The sequence below is a fragment of the Prunus dulcis genome, chromosome 3 (genome assembly GCF_902201215.1).
Source record: "Prunus dulcis chromosome 3, ALMONDv2, whole genome shotgun sequence".
NCBI classification, from domain to species: domain Eukaryota; kingdom Viridiplantae; phylum Streptophyta; class Magnoliopsida; order Rosales; family Rosaceae; genus Prunus; species Prunus dulcis.
Window position 1 is genome coordinate 2563599 of NC_047652.1, and position 17121 is coordinate 2580719.

At 39.8% G+C, this 17121-nt stretch overlaps 1 protein-coding gene across 5 annotated transcripts; it reads left to right on the forward strand.

Annotated features, from left to right (window-relative positions):
- The first annotated feature begins 14107 nt into the window (after nt 1–14107).
- On the forward strand, nt 14108–16925 carry LOC117620890 (protein FLUORESCENT IN BLUE LIGHT, chloroplastic). 5 transcript variants are annotated; one of them, XM_034351130.1, is made up of 5 exons: nt 14108–14352; nt 14750–14865; nt 15342–15513; nt 15693–16016; nt 16504–16925. In XM_034351130.1, the coding sequence occupies exons 1-5, from the start codon at nt 14250–14252 to the stop codon at nt 16704–16706; spliced, it is 918 nt and encodes a 305-aa protein (XP_034207021.1). In that variant the 5' UTR covers nt 14108–14249; the 3' UTR covers nt 16707–16925. The 5 variants fall into 5 exon arrangements, with proteins under 5 accessions (XP_034207021.1, XP_034207024.1, XP_034207022.1 ...); XM_034351133.1 differs by having other exon boundaries at nt 14109–14352; nt 14756–14865; nt 16504–16864; XM_034351131.1 differs by having other exon boundaries at nt 14123–14352; nt 15345–15513.
- Nucleotides 16926–17121: the final 196 nt, after the last annotated feature.

The window sequence follows — 17121 nt, forward strand, 5'->3', positions numbered from 1 at the left end:
ACATAATTCATTTTCCACACCAAATCTCCATACAAACTCATCTCCTTCCAATATTTTTTACTCTCTACTCATATTTTCCACTTTCCACACCAATTCCATACAAACTCTTCTCCTTCCAATATTTTTTACTATCCACTCACATTTTTGTACTACTTTCCATTTGTAGAAAATAAACAAATGGCATCTTCTGTTGAAATCGGAGGCTCGTGGTCAACCCAGGAAGATATTGCATTGTGCGAGTCTTGGGTGAACGTTAGTCATGACCCTATCACGGGCAATGAGATGAAGTTCCATCATATGTGGAGCAAAATTCATGGAGAATTTTGTCAAAGATCGGGTTCCATTCGGACCGAAATGGCTTTGTCTAGTAGATGGAAAATTCTAAACAAAGAGTTAGGGAAATGGAGAAATGCCTTGACAAAAGCAAAGGAGAACATTCGGAGCGGTGCGAATCTTTCCGATGAGGTAAAATATTTTTAATTGCCATTTTAATCAATTTAATGTAACTTTTTTTTTATTGCATATTCTATTTATTTTTTGTTGCACAATGTTTATTTTATTTTTGCATTTCCTAATTGGCTTTATTTATTTACATAATCAATTTTATTCTTGCATTTCAAAATAGTTTATAATTTCATGCATAATCTTTATTTTTGTTTTTGCATTTTCAATTTGTCTATATTTATTTACATAATCAATTTTATTCTTGCATTTCAAAATAGTTTATAATTTCTTGCATTGTATATTTTTTTAATGCACTTCCAATTATTTATTTTGAATAGATCATACAAGCACAAATGTGGTTCGGTGCCACGGGGCAAGGGAAAAAAAGTTTTGTGCATTTCCAATGTTGGGAAATTGTCAAGGATTGTTCCAGATTCAAAATTATTCCTACCGCACCCCCGGTTGTGTTGCATGAGACGCCGCTCCACGAATCGCCATCAACCGATTCGCCATTAGACTCCCCAATGGAAACGGAGTCACCACTCCCACGTCCGCCGAGACCTATTGGGAGAAAGGCGGCAAAGGCCAAGAGAGGGGCCACTTCAAACATTGATTGTGTTCAAATATTCGAGCAAATAGCTAAGAACAACTCTCTAAGATTGGAGAGAGACTTGAGGAGAGATGAAGCGGACAAGGCACGATTGGAAGCCTTTGCAATTGAAAAGCAACATGCAAAAGAAAAAGACGACGATGAAAGAGAGATGAAAATCATGGCCATGGATACGAGCCATATGTCTCCTGAAACAAAGGCCTATTGGAAGCATAAACGAAGGGATGTGATGAGAAGAAAACTTTTCCATGACGACGGACCTAGCAATACGGATTGGCTAAATGATGAAAACCATTAGATTGTATTGTTGTATTTTTTTATAATTGTTGTATTTTTTTTTAAATTGTTGTATTATCCTTTAATTTGTTGTATTGTTTCTTTTTTATTCAATCAAAAAAGCATTCTATAATTGGACTATTTATTAAAAACATTTGAGCATTCCTCACAAAGATTAATTAAAAACAAACCTTCATTTATTGCAAACAACACACAAAACAAACCATACATAAAAGCATAATAATAAAAAAGACCTCGCAATAATTCCACAAAACACAACACACAAAAACAAAGCATAATTAAAAACAAAGCATAATTCCAAACAAAGCACGAATCTAGCCTTCATCCATTGTGATTGCCTTTCATCTGCCACAAGTGCTCGATCAAGTCAACTTGACGTCTTTCGTGAACATATGAAGATTGCATTTCTTGATAACGATCAATCATGGGGTTGTTGAATCGACCATCCTGAAGTAACGGTTCGGGCTCCAATGGTAGTCCATTTGGTCCCATCGGCCTTTCATATATTCTTGTCAACGCCGTGTTCATAGGATCGGGTTCAAACACCTCTGGAGCATCGTAGTCATACTCATCCTCCACAATCATGTTGTGGAGGATGATGCAAGTCATCATAATACTCCTCAGCACCTCCTCGTCTAGCATCCGAGCAGCACCCCTGATAATTGCCCAACGAGCTTGCAAGATACCGAAACACCTTTCCACGTCTTTCCTGTAACCTTCTTGAAAGGAAGCAAAGCTTCTTTCCTTCTCGGATTGGGGATTCGGAATTGTTTTCACGAATGTCGTCCACCTAGGATAAATTCCGTCGGCAAGGTAGTATGCACCAGAGTATACGGTATTGTTGATTTGGTATGTGACCTGAGGGGAATGACCTCGCAATACCTCGTCGAACACCGGGGATTGACCAAGGACATTGAGGTCATTCTGAGATCCGGCAACCCCAAAAAAGGCATGCCAAACCCAAGTGTCGAATGAAGCTACGGCCTCCAAAATGATACTTTTTTGGCCCTTCCGATTCCCATACTCTCCTTGCCACGCAGTAGGACAATTCTTCCACTGCCAATGCATGCAATCGATGCTTCCGATCATTCCTGGGAAACCTCGAGCCTCGCCTTTTTGTAGAAGCCTTTGCAGGTCCCTCGGAGTGGGTTTGCGAAGGTACTCCCTCGTGTACAAATTTTCCACTGCATCACAGAATCTCACCAAGCACTCTAGGATAGTAGATTTTCCCATCCTTGCAATCTCATCCACCTGCTCTGCAGATGCCCCATAAGCAAGCATCCGCAAAGCAGCTGTAAGTTTTTGCTCCGGGATAAGACCCAAAACTCCAACAGCATCATGCTTTTGAATGAAGTATGTGTCGTAATTACAAATATCATGCATGATTTTTTGGAACAAATGTGGCTGCATTCTATATCTCTCTCGAAACTTATGAGCAGGATATAACGAATTTGGGATAAAGTAATCCTCCAAGAGATTCTTACCCCGAGACTCTCTGCGTCTGTCCACATTCGGGGCACGACGACGATGGTGTTGGCTTGATTGATTCATCATACACACCGCCGCTACTTCAAGCATTTCTTCCTCTTCTTCATCGCGTCCCGATCTTCTTCCTCACGTCTACGCCGGATTTCTTCCCATTCTTTCTGTTGCCTCTCCAACACCCTCCTGAAGTTTGACATTGAGAGTATAATGTGTTTTGTAAAATCAGAGAAATGAAGGAATATATCAGAGATGGTGTGAGAGGAGTGGTGTTGATGGTGTAGTTATATAGAGGGATTCAGAAGATAGAGATGACACGTGGCACAATTTTAGAGGGTGAAAATCTTATCTGAAATCTGAGATCACTATTTGTAAAAAAATATCTGAAAATCTTATCAGACATGGGACACGTGGCACAATTTTAGAGGGTGAAAATCTTATCTGAAATATGAGATTATAATTTTTTAAAAATATCTGAAAATCTTATCTGACATGGGACACGTGGCACAATTTTAGAGGGTGAAAATTTTATCGAAAATCTGAGATTATAATTTTTATTAATGAATATCCGAAAATTTTATCTGGAATAAGACACGTGGCAACCGAGATTCACATCAGAAAATCTTATCCGAAAATTTAATTACAAAAGATTATCAAAATTAATGATTTAAAGTATAAAAAAATAGGAAATAAAGTACAATGAATAGTAATTGCCCTAGACTTGCCCTAGACTTTGCCCTTGTGGGTGGAACCACAAATGGCAAGGCTGACACTATTCACGTGAATAGTGTCAGCCCTTGCTTGCCCTTGCCTTAGACTTTGTCCTAAGGGGTGGAGTTGCTCTAAGGTGAGCTATGAAAAATTCCTTTCAAGAAGTGTCAAACAGACTCCAATGCCTTAAATTGCCATTTGCACCATTATACATGGCTCTACATGGGTAAATTTGAACAAAATTGAGGTGAAAAGTTGGGTTTAAATTGGATATTGGTAACTTGCTTAACCACAAGGATATTATTAAGAACTTTTACAAAGAAAGGGACATTGACATATGATTCATACCACAAAGGATCTGTGTAATTTGGCAACTAAAGAAAAAATAAATATTTATTTATTTGTTTGAATAGCTAATGGCATGATGAGGCTGTAATTGATATTTTATGTATGAGAATTAGGGTTGGTATTGAGATGTGTTATGTTAGACTAATAAACGTGTCAAGAATGTTCAATCCAAATTCGACCAATTTAATAAACTTGTTGAGTCAGGTTTGGATTGTGTCAAACATGTATTCTGTGATTTGTCCCAAAAAAAACAAAAACAAAAACAAGCATGTTGTTCAATAACATATTTAACCAATTATTAAACAGGTAACATCTTTTTTTTTTTATTTAAGAAATTAAATTCAATGAGAAAAAAAAAATATCACGTGTTTAAGAAGAGACTAAATTCAAAATACATATGAGAATTAGAATCAGAAGATCGACTTGGTCTAAGAGCAAGTCCAACAGCCTGCTGGGGGGGAATTAGTTCCAGCGATGAGCCCAAGCCAGGGCTGGGAGTGGGTCCCACCAACTCGGGCCAGCCCGAAGGCCAGTTCAGCTCGAGGTGAAGCCCGCAGGTTGTGATGTCAACGCTTGTGTCACGCTGACGTCAGCGAGCTCGCACGGGCCAACGGTAAAAAAAAATTTGAACCAGCGCGCGCTGACGTCAACGCGACGCCAGCTCCAACGGGAAGAAGCCACTTGTCGCCCCCCCAGCGCTCCAATCAGCTTCTCCGAATCTAATCCAAAGGCTGGCATTTTTTGGGCAATAAAATTATGAAAAAAAAAAAATCTAAATTTTTTTTAAAAAAATCTGATTTTTTTTTCTATAAATACCTATCAATACCCTTCACTTTCAACACCAATCCTCATACATTTCATTATACTTCTACTATTATTCACTCTTTACTCAACATTTTCCTCTTTTTCACCTTGTATTTTGATTTCATATTTTTATGGCTTCTTCTATCGAAACCGGAGGGGCTTGGAGCACCATGGAAGATGTTTCCTTGTGTGAGGCTTGGCTCCAAATTTGTCATTGTCCCGTGTCCGGCAATGAGATGAAATTTTTTCATATGTGGAAAAAAAATTCATGCCGAATTTTGTGAAAAAATTCCGGGGTCTACTCATACGGAGATGACATTATCTAGTAGGTGGAAAATTCTCAATAAAGAGTTGGGAAAATGGAGAGATGCCCTGGCAAAAGCGATGGACAACTATAGAAGCGGGGAAAATCGTACTAACGAGGTAAGTATTTTATAATTTTTATTTTATTAAGTTTAATCTCCTAATATATATATTTTGTTAATATTGCTTGCATTTTCAATATTTTGTTAATATTTCTTGCATTTTAAATATTTTGTTCATATTTCTTGCATTTTCAATATTTTGTTAATATTTCTTGCATTTTCAATATGTTGTTAATATTTCTCGCATTTCCAATTGTTTCTTAATTTTCTTGCACTTCTAATTTATTTGTAAGGTTAATTGCATTTCCAATTTTTATTTTTTTTGGTTACTTGCATATCCAATATATTTTAAATATTTATTGCATTTCCATTTTTTTGTTAAATAGATGATTCAAGCACATATGTGGTTCGGTGCAATCGGGGGTAGGAAAAAAGTTTCAACCATCATGAATGCTGGGAGGTGGTGAAATATTGCAAACACTTCATAATTATTCCGACGGGTCCTGCCGTTGTGTTAAACGAGACGCCACTCTGTGATTCAATGGCATCGGATTCACCTCTCGATTCCCCTATGAGTCAAGACTCACCCATCGAAAAGGAGCCAAGGCCTATTGGCCGAAAGGCCACAAAGCAAAGAAAGCGGGTAATTCAAGCAATAATAATTCAAAGTTTTTGGAGGAAATTGCAAGGCAAAACGGCATAAGAATTGAAATAGAGCAGAAACGCCAGGATAACGAGTTGGCCCTTCAAGTCGAGTATGCACGAGAAATGAAGTATTTGCGCAAAAAAGATATGGACAAGACGGATCGGGAAACCATGACGATGGATACAAGTCACATGTCCCCCGAAACAAAACAATTTTGGAAGCTAAAACGAAGGGATGTTATGAGAAGAAGACTTTTCCGGAATGATGGGCCTAGCAACACGGATTGGTTAAATGATGGAAACCATTAAATTAGTTAGCATACCTTTTACGTATTTGTATTTTTCATGTTTTCTATTAAAGTTGTTGTAATTCATGTATTTTGTTTGAGTAGTAGTAATTCTTAACGACTTGTATTGGATTTCTTTATTTAATCAACAAAGCATTCAATAAAATACCTTTTTATTCAACATATTCCATACTGCAAACAAAACAAAATTAAAATAAAAAAACTACAAACAAGGCACAATAATAATAATAAACCACAACCAAACCATAATAAATAAAAATACAACACAACCTAACCATAACTAAATAAAACATAACCAAAGCATCTATATTCCATCATTCATCTTCATTGCCTTTCACCGCCCATAGATGCTCTATCAAGTGAACTTGACGCATTTCATGAATATACGAAGATTGCATCTCTGTATATCGATCTATCATCCGGGTCATGAAACGACCATCCCTCACCAACGGTTCCGGCTCAAACGGTTCTCCACTTGGCCCTATGGGCCTTTCATAAATCCGTGTCAAGGGCGTGTTCATTGGATCCGGTTGGTAGACCTCTAAAACATCATAATCGTACTCATCCTTCACAATCATATTATGGAGGATGATGCAAGTCATCATAATGCTTCTGAGGATCTCCTCATCAAACATACGGGCCGCACCTCAGATAATCAACCACCGAGCTTGAAGGATGCCAAAACACCTTTCGACATCTTTCCTGTATCCCTCTTGATATGTAGCAAATAATTTTTGCTTCTGGATCGGGGATTCGCAATGGATTTGACAAAAGTGGTCCACTTAGGGTAGATGCCGTCAGCTAGATAATACCTCGTCTGGTACACTGTATTGTTGACTTGATAGGTGATATTGGGGTCCTGGCCTCTGAATACATCGTTGAAGACCGGGGATTGACCCAGCACGTTGAGGTCATTTTGGGATCCTGCAACTCCAAAGAAGACATGTCAAACCCATGTGTCGAAGCCAGCAACGGCTTCAAGGATGATACTTTTTTGGCCTTTTCTATTTCCGTAATCACCTTGCAAGACAGTTGGGCAATTCTTCCACTGCCAGTGCATGCAGTCGATGCTACCAATCATTCCTGGAAATCCTCGAACTTCGGCTTTTTGTAGAAGCCGTTAGAAGTCCCTGGGAATAGGTCTACGCAGGTACTCCCTAGTGTACAGAGTTTCAACTGCTTGACAAAATCTTACCAAAGCCTCCAACGTAGTAGACTTCCCCATCCGGGCAATCTCATCCACCTGATCAGCAGATGCTCCATACGCCAACATTCGTATAACAGCTGTAAGCTTTTGCTCCGGAAGAAGCCCCAAAACTCCAGCAGCATCACACTTTTGAATAAAGTATGTAAGAACCCAAAACAAAATATCAAAAAGAAAGAAAATATCTAAAAAGGTAAGGAAAATATCTTTTAGCGAAATGACCAAATTGCCCTCGCATATTTTAATGGGGAAAATTTGACTTTTTAATCGGGAAAGAATTTGGGAATTCCGCCTACGCCATTGCGTAGAGCGCGGCGAAAGGAGTTCGTAGACACGGAGTAGACCCGAATCGGAGCCGTAACGAAGAAGTTATGGTTTAAAAACCGCGATGGGCAAAATGGTAATTTGGTCAAAAAGTCAGATTTTTATAGCTCTCTCTCTCTTCTCCCCCGTCAGCCCTCTCTCTCTCCTCCCGTTCGAATTCGACAGCGACCTCCGCGCCTTCAGACCGCTCCCCAGGCCACCACACTTGGGGCCGATCTCCGGGACCGGTCCCAAATGAACCACGACACGACGGCCAACAACCCTCGACCCAGCGCCGCCGCTGCCGTGGCCGGAGTCGGCCGGAAAAAACCATGGAAGCCGACGGTGCGACACGAACTTCCAACCGCTCGATCTCCTCCGTTTCTCAACCGAATCAGTCGAGTGAGGTATCAGGAGCCCGACAGAATTTTAAAAGGACACCTCCGAGGGATCGAAGTAGCTCGGACCATCTGTGAGTGGACCTTCTTTTTATCAATCAGATTTCATGAATGAATTAATGTGCTTTTATATGAATTGATGTGCTTTTATATAAATCAATTTTATAAATGATTTTATATAAATGAGTTTTATAAATGAGTTTATTTGAGTAAGTTTCTTCATTCAGTCTTTGAGTAAGTTTTATTACGATTTTGAACATGATCAGTACAGTAATAGTTCAATAAGTCGGTGCTGCTTATTTACCAGTTAGAGAAACAGAGTTTGATTTTCGAATCAGTAGAGACGCAGTACGACTTGAGTTTTACAGTTATTATTCAGATATGTCTTTTTAAAAGGAATTTATTTTTAAAACCACCTCGTATCCGTTTTTCTTTATGGTGATTACCCAGAGTCGGACCGATGTCTACGGACATCCAGTCTGATTATAGTTCAGTCAGTGCACTTGACTTGCCTCACGAGTTTCGGGGACGCTCGGACCGTGAGTGCCAGGATTTGCGGCTCGGCAGACTTGGTGTCCCGAGACCTGCCAGGATTGCGGCTCGGCTGACTTTATGTCCCCGAGACCTGCCAGGATTGCGGATCAGGCTGACTACGGTCCCCTGCATCCTGCCAGAGCGACTCGAGTTGACTTGGTGTCATCGAGGAATCTGCCGGCGGGACAGGCTGATCATAGTCCCCTGATTTCGCCAGTTTGCGGCTCGGGTAAGTCTGTGTGACGCCCGAGACCTGCCAGGGAATTGACGGAAATGACAGGGGTACATACTGGTGGTATTTTCAAAGGATTCTGAGTTTCTTTATTAAATGTTGATTTTCAGCTACTATAAATCAGTTTTTCTGATTTTTCGGACATAGATCCCTTTTTATTTGTTCAGTTATGAAAGGTCTGAGTACAGAGTTTTTATTCGCGTTTGATTTCAGTACTTTTATGAAAGTTTTGAATTCAGTGGTTTGTATGAAACTTTCAAGCTTGAATATGACTGATATAAAATGCCTTGAATTGACTATACGTGATATAAAAAGTAAGTATTCAGTTTTATTTAGCTAAATTTCTTTTACAATGGGGGATATTATGTTTATGAGAATCGTTTTGAAGAACATTATTTTATGGTCCACTCACATTTTCAACCTGTTTTTCGCCCCCAGGCCGTAGAAGTACGCGGGATCCACCACCAGGCCAATCATAGTTTCTGCGTCAAGGTAAAGTTTTGCAGAAAATCCTTGCACCCTTGAAAACCCTAGAAAATGCTCTGATATCATGTTGAACATAAGGAATTGAGGTTGGAATCTGTTTGTTGACTTAGTCGGGCTGTTGGTAGGGTTTCTGAGATTGTTTGACAGGTGAAAATTTTGGGTTAAATCAAAAATACAGGGGAGGTTCTGCCGAATTTTTGGCAGAAGTCTAAGGAAATTTAAAGAGAAATTGAAGTCAGAAGGGTAAAAAGGTCTTTTGTGCCCGACATTCGCCAGGTGTCGGACACGCACAGGACTTGGCTCGAATTCCAAAGTGGAAATTGGGTCGGGTCCTGTCAAAGTATGCAACATAATTGCAAATATCATGCATGACTTTATTGAACAAATGGGGTTGCATTCTAAATCGCCTTCGAAAATCAACATCAGAGTACAAAGAAGTTGGGATAAAATAATCTTCCAAAAGATTCTTACCCCGAGAATGCCTATGTCTGTCCACATTCCAGCGGCGGCCGACTTGTGAACCACGACGGTGACCTTTCTCTTCATCTTGCAAAACCACTGCTATGACAACTTGTTCATCGACTTGTCTCTGCAACTCATTGATTTCATTTGCTCTACGGTTTCTCTCATTTGTTTCTCGCTCTTGTCTCTCCAAGCATCTCCTAAAATCTTCCATTGAAAATGAATGAAATATGAATTCTAAACTCTGAGAAATGAAAATATAGAAAGATGTGGTGTGAGAGGTATAAGCTAAGCCTCTGGTTTTATAGAAAATTTTGGCAAGATAGACATGCCACGTGGCTTGATTTGATTGGATGAAAATCTTATCTAAAATTTGAAATTGATCTGAAATTTGAACCCAAATTTGTATGAATTTTGAATTTTGAAATTCATCCGAAATTTGAACCCAAATTTATCTGAATTTTGAATTTTGAAATTCATCCGAAATTTGAACCAAAAAATTTATCTGAAATTTGAATTTTGAAATTCATCCGAAATTTGAATCCAAAAATCTTATCCGGAAATTTTATCCGATTATGAATAGTCTTGACACGTAGGAACCCGAAAATCTTATCCGAAAATATTATCCAAATTAATTATTTTCATTAAAAAATTTGTAAAAAAACAAAAAAATGAATAGTAATTGCCCTTAGCCATGGCAATGGGTGGAAACACAAAATACTATTTGCAAGGACAACCACTATTCATGTGAATAGTGACTGCCCTAACTCCCCCTTTGCCATGGCTAAGAGCATCTCCACCCATAAGGGCTAAGGCAAAGGCAAGGTCAAGTAAGGGCTGCCACTATTCATGTGAATAGTGGCAGCCTTGCCTTTTTTGGTTCCACCCCAAAAGGTTACGGCAAGGGCAAGAAAAAAAAAAGGAATATGCAACAAAATATAAACTTGTTATGTACTTATAGGGAAAGTGAATAAAATTGTTATGTATTTATAGGGAAAACATCCATAATTTTTTCGTATTTTTTTTAAAAAAATTTTGATTTTTTTTCCTTTTTTTTCCATTTTTTTTTGACTCGCTGATGTCAGCGTGACATCACCACTGACATCAGCGCCCTAGGGCTGAAGCCCAGGCAAAATCTGCCCTTGGGCTTGCCCAGGCTGGTGGGACCCAGGGCTTACCCGGGCTGCATGTAAGAACCCAAAACAAAATATCTAAAAAGAAAGAAAATATCTAAAAAGTAAAGAAAATATCTTTTAGCGAAAAGACCAAATTGCCCTTGCATTTTTTTAATGGAAAAAATTTGACTTTTTGATTGAGAAAGAATTTGGGAATTCCGCTTGCGCCATTGCGTAGAGCACGGCGAAAGGAGTCCGTAGACACGGAGTGGGCCCGAACCGGAGTTGTAACGAAAAAGTTATGGTCAAAAGAGTCTCAGTGGCATAACCGTAAATATTTCGAAGTTGCATCTATATAAACCCAGACTCTGCACGAAACGGGCCACCGACTTCCAGAGGGTGCTGGGGCCGCCTCCGAGCTCCAATGGCCACGGGACCGGTGACGTTGGAACCGCCATCGAGTCCCCTACCTTTTCCAACCGACATCAAATCCGGGGCCGCCCTGAGATGGCCGGAAAATCGTGTTTTCCGACGGAGGTTCGTTCGAAGCTACCCAAACTTTCAGCTCGAAATTCTCCTTCGTTTCTCCACCAAATCGATCGAGTAAGGTATGGTTTTTGAGCTCTTTTTCGTGATCTAGCTGATGGGTGTATGGGCTTCGATCGATTTTAGCGTTAAGGGGTTCGATTTACGACTTGAAGTTTGGCCGAAACTTCGGCCCTTCGAAACTACGGTTTCTGGTCACTTTTTGGGAGTAGTCCAAGAACAAAAGTGACTCCAAATGGGGTGTTTTACCTAGGGTAGGAGTTTGGAGTCTTGGTTCCAAGATTTTTCGGCCACCCGGTATCGCTTTGGACACCCAAAGCTGCCCGCGCGTGCTGTAGCGCGTGGGCGAGGGTACTGATATAATTCTGTGCATATTTGTGGCCCTCGTGTCGTCACGAGCGTGTGGAATTTCGCGGATCTCGATTCGGAGTCCGTTTGAGCCCCGAACAGATTTTCCATATCGCGCGATCCGTGGGTGCAGTGTCGTGTAATAGTTGGATCGCGCTGAATTTTGGATATGTCGGTCTACGTGATTTCAGGATCACGTAGGATTCGACGGATTGCGAATCGGAGTCCCGGATACTCCGGAATCGCGAACCCTGGGGCTAGGGTTAGGGTTTTAAGCGATAATGCGATTTTGGCCAATCCGACCATCCGTTTCAGACCAAATTCACAGAATATAGTTCCCGTTGGGTGAGAAACCTTCAGGGAAGTCCAGATTGGCCATCGGAGATCGTGGACCCCACGGGTCCCGGGTCGGCCGATCTGACAGTTATCGCTTAGCTGAGTGTCGGACCTCCCAAAACTGGTCCAACTGTCCGAAAAGGCTAATGTGGGCATAGGAGTATTTTTGTAAATTGAAAAGCACGTATTTCTAGGAGCCGGGGGCAGGGTGTTTAGTTGAAATTCGTTTTATTTCAGCAGTTTATTAATTTAATCTTTCGGGGTAATCAGGCACCAGGAGCCCGGCAGGATTTTAAAAGGAGACCTCCGAGGGATCGAAGTAGCTCGGACCATCTGTGAGTGGACCTTCTTTCATAAATCAGATTTCATGAATGAATTGATGTGCTTTTATATGAATTGATGTGCTTTTATATGAATTGATGTGCTTTTATATAAAATAGATTTTATAAATGATTTTATCTACATGAGTTTTATAAATGAGTTTATTTGAGTAAGTTTCTTCATTCAGTCTTTGAGTAAGTTTTAATACGATTTTGAATATGAGCAGTACAGTAATAATGCTATAAGTCGGTGCTGCTTATTTACCAGTTACAGAAACAGAGTTTGAGTTTTGAATCAGTTAAGACCGCAGCACGACTTGAGTTTTACAGTTATTATTCAGATATTTCTTTTTAAAAGGACATTATTTTAAAACCACCTCGTACCCGTTTTTCTTTATGGTGATTACCCAGAGTCGGACCGATGTCTACGGACATCCAGTCTGATTATAGTTCAGTCAGTGCACTTGACTTTGCCTCACGAGTTTCGGGGACGCTCGGACCGTGAGTGCCAGGATTTGCGGCTCGGCAGACTTGGTGTCCCGAGACCTGCCAGGATTGCGGCTCGGCTGACTTTATGTCCCCGAGACCTGCCAGGATTGCGGATCAGGCTGACTACGGTCCCCTGCATCCTGCCAGAGCGACTCGAGTTGACTTGGTGTCATCGAGGAATCTGCCGGCGGGACAGGCTGATCATAGTCCCCTGATTTCGCCAGTTTGCGGCTCGGGTAAGTCTGTGTGACGCCCGAGACCTGCCAGGGAATTGACGGAAGTGACAGGGGTACATACTGGTGGTATTTTCAAAGGATTCTGAGTTTCTTTATTAAATATTGATTTTCAGCTACTATAAATCAATTTTTCTGATTTTTCGGACATAGATCCCTTTTTATTTGTTCAGTTATGAAAGGTCTGAATACTGAGTTTTTATACGCGTTGGATTTCAGTACTTTTATGAAAGCTTTGAATTCAGTGGTTTGCATGAAACTTTCAAGCTTGAATATGACTGATATAGAATGCCTTAAATTGACTATGCGTGATATAAAAAGTAAGTATTTAGTTTTATTTAGCTAAATTTCTTTTACAATGGGGGATATTATGTTTATGAGAATTATTTTTGAAGAACATTATTTTGGTCCACTCACATTTTCAACTTGTTTTTCGCCCCCAGGCCGTAGAAGTACGCTGGGATCCACCACCGGGCCAATTATAGTTTCCGCGCCAAGGTAAAGTTTTGCAGAAAATCCTTGCAACCTTGAAAACCCTAGAAAATGCTCTGATATCATGTTGAACATAAGGAACTGAGGTTGGAATCTGTTTGTTGACTTAGTCTGGCTGTTGGTAGGGTTTCTGAGATTGTTTGACAGGTGAAACGTTTTGGGAATGGTCAAAATACAGGGGAGACTCTGCCGAATTTTCGGCAGAAGTCTACGGAAATTTTAAAGAGAATTTGAAGTAAGAAGGGTAAAAAGGTCAATTGTGCCCGACATTCGCCAGACGTTGGACACGCACAGGACTTGGCTCGAATTCCAAAGTGGAAATTGGGTCGGGTCCTGTCAGCTGCAGGTGCTGCGCTGAAAGTCCAAAACTGAGAGAATAAGTCTCTTACCCTGGCTAAAGTCCCTGCGGTGGACATGCTCTAAGAGCAAATAAATGGAGTTGCTCAAAGAGTTTTCAATTTGATGGGTTGAAATCCACTATCTTAAAATGCACGGTGAAATAAAAATAGAATATATCAATATATTTATGCCACATTTATTATTATTAATAAAATTAAAAATTAAATAGTAAGGAAGAATGTTATCCATTATCAATATCCAAAATACAATCCTCCTGCTCGTCATGTCGGATGACCAGTGGCACCAATGTTATTTATGAATTAAAGTTATTTTTTAGTTGACAAAGATTCTGCTTATCTAAAAGCCCACAGTAACGCCACCAACGTTTATCCGAAGCAATGGCGGTGGTAGCCCGTTTCTCCTGCTGCTTATTTACTCACCCGAAGAACTCCGGCCGATCTCCACTGTCCGATCAAATCTCCGTCAAGTCCAGTCTTCCTGGTTAGTAATGACTTCTTAAAGTTCTTTCTTTTAGGTGCCAATTTAGTGACCTTGAGTTTTCCGGGGGATTTTTAACTTGGGCTCCTGTTTGGTTGCTCAGAAAGTTAAGGAAAGAAAATGGGATGTTGTTGACTTAGAATTCTCAGATATAGGTGACTTCATAATTGAAAATTTTCCCTCTTTTTAGTTTTTCTTCCTAGATTGAAATGAATAAATAAGCTTGGCATGGTCAAAGGTGTGAGTGGAATGTGAGGATTTAAAGCTACTGCATTATGGGATTTTTCTTGTCAATGTTCTTGGGCAGTAACTTGGTACATTGTTTGTTGCAAAAATGTGTTGGTACACTTGAATTGAAGCTGGTCTGCAAATTGACATGGAAGTTTTTTTTCATTGTAAGAACCAGGGAAGTTACCTTCTCTTCCATTTCAAGCCGAAAAGCTTAGGTCAGCATTTGGAAATACTTTAGATGGACTGTTTGAGATCCACCATGTGTTGCCAAACAAAAAATGTCAGGTATGATGGTGAGTTCCTGTACCAGCTTTTTATGGTTTATTTTTATTTTTATTTTTGGGAGATTGGGGTTTTTCATATTTGTCACCGTAACTTGCCTGCTTTGTGACTTGTGTAAAGCCAGTCTATAGAAAAAGTATTACAAGAGGAAAATATATGTTACACCCTTTTATGAAGCCAATCTATAGATGACAACATCATTTGTATTTTATTCGAAGGTTTATGTAGAAACCTGATGAGTATTGCATTCTGGTGCTCCGTTCAAGTATCTTAAATCCCCCTGTTGGTTGATTTTCATCTTTTGACAGATGCATCATTATGAGGGAATAAAAAGATATTTGAGTTTGTCTAGTATCATGAAGATGCGTGTGCTCCAAATTCCTATTTTTTGTTACCCTAAATCCTTCGCATCTATTATGATCTGATGATCCCTATTTAACAATTTTTTTTTTCCACTCCTGTGGAAACTATCACTTCAGCAGGGAGACATACAGTTGAGATTCCCAGCAATGGAACTTTTGGTTGGTAATACCTTAATACTGACAACACCTTTGAAGGCGTTAGCAGAAACATGTGAAGCTGAAAACTCTGTTTTCAACATGAACATGCCTGTACTGCTGTTTGTAGCCCTCGTAGGGGCCACTGTTGGTGGTAAGATATTACTGGGTTTATAATCAAATCAGCATTCATGCTGTTCCATAGGATTTAAGGGCTTTGCTTATGAACACGTTTTAAGTAGTTCTATTGCATTTCTTTTTTCAACCTGTATTCAATGTATTCCTTATAGCCATGTTGAGTAGTTTGTTGATAGTTTATTGCTTCTATGATAGGCTTGCTTGCTCGGCAAAGGAAAGGAGAATTACAGCGAGTGAATGAACAGTTGCGTCAAATCAATCAGTCTCTAAGAAGGCAGGCTAAGATTGAGTCATATGCTCCCACTTTGAGTTATTCACCTATTGGTGCAAAAGTACTACCAGAGAATGAGGTGATAGTTGATCCAAGAAAGCATGAGTTGATTTCTCGATTGAAGGCTGGGAAGAACTTTTTGAGGAATCAAGAAACAGAAAAAGCACTGGGCGAGTTTAAGACAGCTCTTGAGCTTGCTCAAAGTGTGAAGGACCCAATTGAGGAAAAGAAGGCTGCAAGAGGTTTAGGTTCGTTTCCGTTACTCTTGTTCATTACTTTACTTTCCTGTTTTCACATATAATATTATTGCGGCAGTTCAAATATGAATAAGAAGTACTAAAGAAAAGTAGCAAAATTGGAGTGCCCGTATCTTGGGAACAAACATTTTCTGTTTCTTTTTTGCATCAGTTAAGTTGTGTTATTGAGTCGTTTGTAATATAAACTACATTGAGCACTCCCACTGAATGTCTCATTCACTGGCAGATGAAATTCTTTTGCAACTTTGTTTTGACAACAAATAAGAAAAACTAGATGCAATTGTTCATGTTCTCTATCTAATTGAGACTGAGCATACTTGGTGCACAAATTCACTTTTTTGTTCATTTGCTTCAGGTAGCAGTGCGATGTTGAACAGTTTGCAATTGTACTTGTCTTAAATTATGTTGGTTTGGGTATTTTTCTATTTTGAAATTCTTTTCTAATTCTATTCTTTTTAATGCGATTTGCATCTCGTAGGTGCCTCGCTGCAAAGACTGGGCAAGTACCGAGAAGCCATTAAATACCATTCTATGGTTTTGGCAATCTCCGAGCGAGAAGGAGAAGACTCAGGAAACACAGAAGCTTATGGAGCAATTGCTGATTGTTATACCGAGCTCGGAGATCTCGAACGGGCAGGGAAGTTCTATGACAATTATATTGCAAGGTTGGAATCTGACTGAATCAGCTTCATGACCCAGAAGTTTGGTCTCTTATCTATGGATTACAGAGTTAGATGTAGCCTGCGGATCCCGGATCATTTTGTTTCATTCTGTTTCATTTTGTTTCATTTTTTGTGCTTGAAGTAGTTTGATGCATAATGCCTTGTTAATCCATCTACTCTTTCCAACCTTGTCTGTGTCACTTTAGATTGTAGAAGAATATAGATGTTCCATTTTTAATTCGTCCAAGAAAATAAATTACAGATCAGTGGGTCTTAATTGTCCAATCTTAACTTGAACCCCCGTTCGTGCCTTTGCCTCCAATGTTTCAACTTTCAAGGAGCTATGTCAAAGAGAAGTCTAAGTTACTTCGAATTGTAGCTTCCGGATATGGGAATGAGTGAAATTGTATACTGACTTCCATGTATTGATCATA

Excerpts from the sequence above, each read along its gene's own strand:
- LOC117620890 (XM_034351130.1), top strand. The coding sequence starts at position 14,250 with ATGGCGGTGGTAGCCCGTTTCTCCTGCTGCTTATTTACTCACCCGAAG. Across the intron at positions 14,866-15,341 it reads TGCCAAACAAAAAATGTCAG|CAGGGAGACATACAGTTGAG; the intron begins GTATGATGGTGA and ends CTATCACTTCAG. Across the intron at positions 16,017-16,503 it reads GAAGGCTGCAAGAGGTTTAG|GTGCCTCGCTGCAAAGACTG; the intron begins GTTCGTTTCCGT and ends TGCATCTCGTAG.